Here is a 5461-nt window from a genome sequence, read left to right as displayed (position 1 = left end):
GTGTGTGTGTGTGTGTGTGTGTGTGTGTGTGTGTGTGTGTGTGTTCTCCATGGACGCAGGTCTTTAGTGGGAGATCTGCCCCCAAGGCCAGGGGCTGTGACAGCCTCAGCCCTGCCTCACCCTGCTCCTCACAGATCGATGTCAAGAACGCCATCGTGCTGTTCTCCCTGTCTGCGGCCGGCGTCAACCAGGAGCTCGCCCTCTCCAACAGGCTGGGCCGCGCCCCCGGGAACCTGATGGGTTCCTACCGCTCTGCAGAGGTGGAGGCGGGGGAGGCCCAAAGGCAGGAAGGGTCCCGCTCAGGTGGCATGCGGGCGCTCTTCAAGCCCATTGACGCAGACACCATTGACATCTACGCCCGAGCCGTGTTCCCAGCAGCCTTCGCCGCGGTCAACATCATCTACTGGGCCGCCTACACCATGTGAGGGGGTTTGTCTGGGAAGAGGACGTGGGACCTCCCTTGAACCCGCCAGCCCGCTCTGTGCATTTCAAAGTGGGGTGGCAGCAGACCACAGGCAGGTGGCGAGCATGGTCCCCAGGCTTGGTCCCTGGCTCCTACCCCATCATGAAGACCAGCTTCTCCCATAGAGGACCGTTGTGCAGACAGAGCCAGGCGGGATGGAACCACGCTCTTCCTGACCTGGCCCTGTGGGGTGGGCCCCCAGCCGCCAGGGAGAGCAAGGACTGTGGACTCAGACCATGACTGCTCCTTGCTGCCACCGTGGACAGAATGGTGGAGAGGGGTAGCCTGTGTTGAGGGCTCTTGGGTCCCTGCATGAAATAAAGTCACCCTCCATCCCACAAGGGCATGGGGGTCTCTCCCCTGTGCCTGGAGCCCCTGCCCAACCCCTTGGAGAGCTCTAGTCCCCAGCCTGGCAGACTGGCAATGTGTAAGCAGAGGCAGCCCATGGAAGTCCCAGGGTGGAACGCAGCCAGTGCCCCTGGTGCACCAGGGAGCTGAGGGTCCTGAGAGAAGGAGGCTGGAACTGGGACTGGGCAGGACTCCACACAAAGTGTCGCCGTCTCCCGGGGCTGCCCGACCCGAATCCCACACACTGGAACCAGAGCCTGAATTGGTTCTTTCGTGCATCTGGAGGAAGGGCCTTCCGTGTCTCCCCAGCTTCCTGGGCTTACAGATGTACCATCACATGGCTGGCTTCCCTCTGTCTGTCTCTGTCTCTTCTCAAGCACACTACTCCCGTGGGACAAGGGTCCACCTTGGTCAGTCTGACGTCCTGTTCATCTCACCTGTGACATCCTGGTTCCAAGCAGGGCTAGGGGCAAAGATATGGGGGCAGGACTTCAACACCTTTCAGCACTCAACACATGTCAGCCCTCAGCGGAGAGGAGCACATTGTCTCCTGTAAGTAGCCTTTGATGGGCCCACTTCTCGGGTGATGGCCAAGTTCAGACATGTGCCCTACCCCCTCATACAAAGGGCGGAGGTAGAGCTGGCTGACCTAAAGCCCACCACCCTTCCTGTCACCCTGTGGCCACTGGAGCCAGAGCCAGGGCAAGTCCAGAAGCCCCTGGCATCTGCTGGGCCATTCTCTGTCCCGAGGACATGCCCGTGTCCAGAGAGATGGGTGGGCAGCACGTCTCAAGCTCTGGATAAGGGTCTGGTTTTCCAGCACTGCGGTCACTGCGCTCTGAGAGGCAGCAGGGCAGCAGGGCAGCAGCTTAGCGCAACAGCTATGTCGGCTGTATTGTCTGATTCAGGCTCCCAGGCCCCAGGGACCCCCTTCCGGAGGAGCCCTCCTTCCCCAAAACACAAGTCTGGGAAGCTCGGTGGTGACTTTATGGGAATCAGGAAAAGCCTAGCTGGGCCATCTATCCCAAGGCCAACTGCTCACCGTTAGAAGCCATCAGGTTCAAGGGCCAGGGTGGCAAGTCACTGAGGGTGACTCAGAGAGATCACACCACCACTGATGCTGAAGTCCTGCAGGCTAGGGACACCACTTACATCCTGGGAAGAGGAGGACATGACCCTGGGCCCACACTGGGCCCAGCCTCCAGCTCCACCCTGTATCACCCAAACCCCTTAAGGACCCCTTCCATGAGCCTGCCCCTCTGCCTCCCACTCTGAAGAAGAGGAGGAGGAGGGGCGGCCCAGGAATTTCAGGCCTGGTGCAGTCAGACCTCAGCAGCAAGGGAGCAGGTGGCCAGGAGCAGGAGGGCCGGATCTGGGTCAGCTGGGCCTCAGGCCACCTCCAGAAGGTGGGGAGGACACCGGCCAAGGCCAGCCTATCAGAGAGGGGCCCTGGGTGGTAGAGGCACCACGCCCAGACTGTGGGCTGAGCCAGGGTGCTGCCCTAGCATGGGGACATCACCTGTACCATGTGCCCAGAGGCACCCCGCCCCTCTCCTCCTCCTCCTCTTCAACTCCAACTTCCTTTGGCTGTCCTGGAGAGCAGATGTAGCTGAGCTCTATCTAGCTACCTGGCCGGGCCAAGACAGCCCATACCCTCTCCCACTGCTGGGGGACCAAGCACCCTTGAGGCCTGAGCAAGGCAGGGCAGCCCACTCCTGGGATGTTCGATGGGGCTGGGGCCCAGAACTTCGGGCTGGCCTGGGTCGACCTCCCTGCGGCTGGGACCCTGCCTCCAGCCCTGTGCCTGGCTGCCTGCATTGCCCTCTTTCTGTTGCCGCAAGCCCACGAGGAGCTATTTAAAGCAGTCTCTGTGGTTGCCTGGGCCCGCTGCAAGGCACAGCCCACCCCCAGAACCTGCGCCTGTGCATCTCGCTCCCCGCTTGCTCCAGGCTCCGCTGCTATTTCTGCCCACGTGTTACAGGGCCGGTAGCGCGAGCAGGGAAGGCTGGTGCTTTTTAAACACTGAGTTCTATTTCTGTAATGATGATCTGAGCAGATTAAAAGCTGTACCAGAGTTTGCAGCTGAGCTGGCCCGCTGGGGAGGGGGCACTGGCGTTCCCTGTGGCGGGAGGTGGGGGGGGCAGAGGCCAGGGTCGGTGTTTCTCTCCTGTGTGGGGAGGTAGGGAGAGCTTGGCCACCTGTGGGGAGAGGTTGGGGTGTGTGTGTCGAGCACTAGACTTGTCAGTGTGTCCCCAAGTGTGGAGCCAGCTCCTCCCCAGATCTGGAGGTGGCCGATGGGGGCCTGAAGGGTACTGGCTCTTCTCCCGCAGCCCTGTTCACTTAGGAATAATAGCATGAGCACTAACTACACCCCAGGCATCTATCTGCTCTGCCCGACCCTTCAAAGTCAGGTTTACAGGTACCCCCAACCAAAGCCTACCCCCTGCGGGTGTCTTCCTTAGAGTCCCCATTAAAGCAGAGCCTAAGACGTGCTGAGGAGTCCCTGGGGAAGTGCAAACAATTAAATACTTGGTGATTACTAAGGGTTGGCGGTTTGAGCCCACCCAGCGGTGCCTTGGAATAAAGACCTGGTGATCTCATCCCCCAAACACAGTCACTGAAAACCCAAAGGCTCACAGTTTGACTCTGATGCACATGTGGTATCCTAAGGGGCAATCAACGTGATGGCAACCGATGGGCACTCCCCCTGAATTGCCAGTGGGAAATGAGTCATGATGGCTCGGTGGGGGTCGAACTCTCACCTTCCAGGCAACTGAGCCTTTCTCTGGGAACGATGCTGAGATTTGTTCAACTCAACAGCAACACACAAGCCTCCTCCATTGACAGCCAGGCGGGGGTTGTGTTGAGGCAGATGGAGGAGACTTGGACCTGCAACTCCCTTGGGTAAGGTGAGAATCCTCCCACGAAACCACCCCTGCCCCTTTTCTCAGGATAACCAAGGTCAAGTAGCCCCACCAGACTGTGCCTGCTGGCCGACCAGCACTCAGAGCTTGACGCTTGTTGGAACTCTACTGTATGCCCTGGTAGAACCTTAGGGGTGCCACTGCGTGGTGTCCCATGTCAGTTAATCGGGTCCCCGGCAATCTGTGATCTACTGGCACAAGCAGAGCCCCTTGAGCAGGGAAGGCTAAGTCCGTACCTGTAGTGTCAGTTGTAGGGACAACGAGTCATTATTGCCTCCAGGGTGGTAAGGGCTTGGGGTGCTTGTTGTGCAAGAAGGTGCTGACTGGTTTCTCCAGGGGTGGTACCCTGTTCAAAGGGCTCAGCACAAGTAGCTAGATTAGTCCCGGTGAGAGGAAGCTTGGGGACTGGTCTCATGCCAAACTTCATTCCTGTTCACCAGCTTGGTGTGCAAGCACTGAGTGGCCGAGGACAGAGGCAGGCTGGTCTCCAGTGGCGGGGTCATCCAGGGTCCACCCAATCGCTTGTTACCCTCTTGGGCAGTTGCCTTCTCTAATGGGCACTGATAGGAATCAGAGATGTGCACCCTTGATGTCTGCTCTCAGTGTTCCCCACATATCTCTTCTCCATCCCAGACTTCCCTGACTCTGATTATGCTCCTTCTGGGTCCCTGAGCAACAGGTCAAGCCACTTGCTATGGTCCAGGAGTCTCTCTGCTCCCTGCCTCCAAAGCACGAAGCCAGCTCTACTGCTTAGGTTGCTGGCCCGGAGAGAAACTCTCATCTCCGCTTGTCTGAGGGTCTTCGTGCTGTCGTACCAGACACACTGCAGGCAGGTGGCTATAAAGAATAGGCATTTTCTCCCTGTTCAAGAGGTTGCAAGTTCAAATTCAGGGCACCAGCAGCTCCAGGGGAAGGGTCTCTTGGTGTCAGCTGTTGCGGGAGATCTTGGGTCTTTCAGCTTCTACAGCCCTGGCTTTCTTCACTTTCTTGGCAATTTACAGGTGACATCTGGCTCTCCTCCTCCTCCTGTTTGTGCTTGCTGGTCTCTGTGTCTCTTCATCTCTTTATAGAATGGAGAGGTAATGAGGTTTAGGACTCACCCTGCATGGATATGGCCTCATTAACATAACCAAGAAGATCAAGTTCCCAAATGGGATAACACCCACAGGTAGAAGGGTTAGAATCCCATTACTTAACTTGGGGGGGGGGGGGATACAATTCAATCTCTAGCACTACAGTTCCTTAAATTTCCCGTGCATAAGACTGTGCTGTGGAAACAACCTATTATCACCTTCAACCAGCCACCCAACAGCCTTGAGCTGGACTTAGGGAATGTTCTCCTGTCTCAATCAAGCCATAGATCTGAGCTGAGGGAGTGGTGGTCATGCAAGGAGAGCATTGGCAGAAGCATCTAGGCCTCCTTTGATGGTACTTCTTGACCCTCCGGGCTTGCTGGGTGCTGGTCCCACACGAGCCGCTGGTATTTCCATGGCTTCTTGGATGGCTGCTACCTCCACCCAACTTTGACTTGGTAGAACTGGAAACACTCCACTCACGATGGGCAGGTTGGGTTGTAGAACCACGTGATGCCCCATGGTCACACACGACTCTGCTTCTGCTAGGGCCCTGCAGCTTTTCACCCAGTGTAGGCTACAGGGCCTCAGCCAGCACCCTAGGGTGGTCTCCAATCGAGATTACACACAGCCTCTACCTCCACCATGCACGT

At 57.7% G+C, this 5461-nt stretch overlaps 1 protein-coding gene across 1 annotated transcript in view; it reads left to right on the top strand.

Annotated features, from left to right (window-relative positions):
* Nucleotides 1–2885, top strand: part of GABRD (gamma-aminobutyric acid type A receptor subunit delta) — a 6634-nt gene extending 3749 nt beyond the window's left edge. The window contains exon 8 of the mRNA XM_004705215.2: nt 135–2885. Within this exon, the coding sequence (XP_004705272.1) occupies nt 135–425 (291 nt within the window). The 3' untranslated portion in view covers nt 426–2885. The remainder of the gene's footprint in view (nt 1–134) is intronic.
* Nucleotides 2886–5461: the final 2576 nt, after the last annotated feature.

The sequence above is a fragment of the Echinops telfairi genome, unplaced genomic scaffold (assembly GCF_000313985.2).
Source record: "Echinops telfairi isolate 266 unplaced genomic scaffold, ASM31398v2 ScPeMD7_7457;HRSCAF=8495, whole genome shotgun sequence".
Lineage (NCBI taxonomy): Eukaryota > Metazoa > Chordata > Mammalia > Afrosoricida > Tenrecidae > Echinops > Echinops telfairi.
Note: the sequence above shows the minus strand (reverse complement) of the source record. Positions and strands in the feature narration are given on the sequence as shown.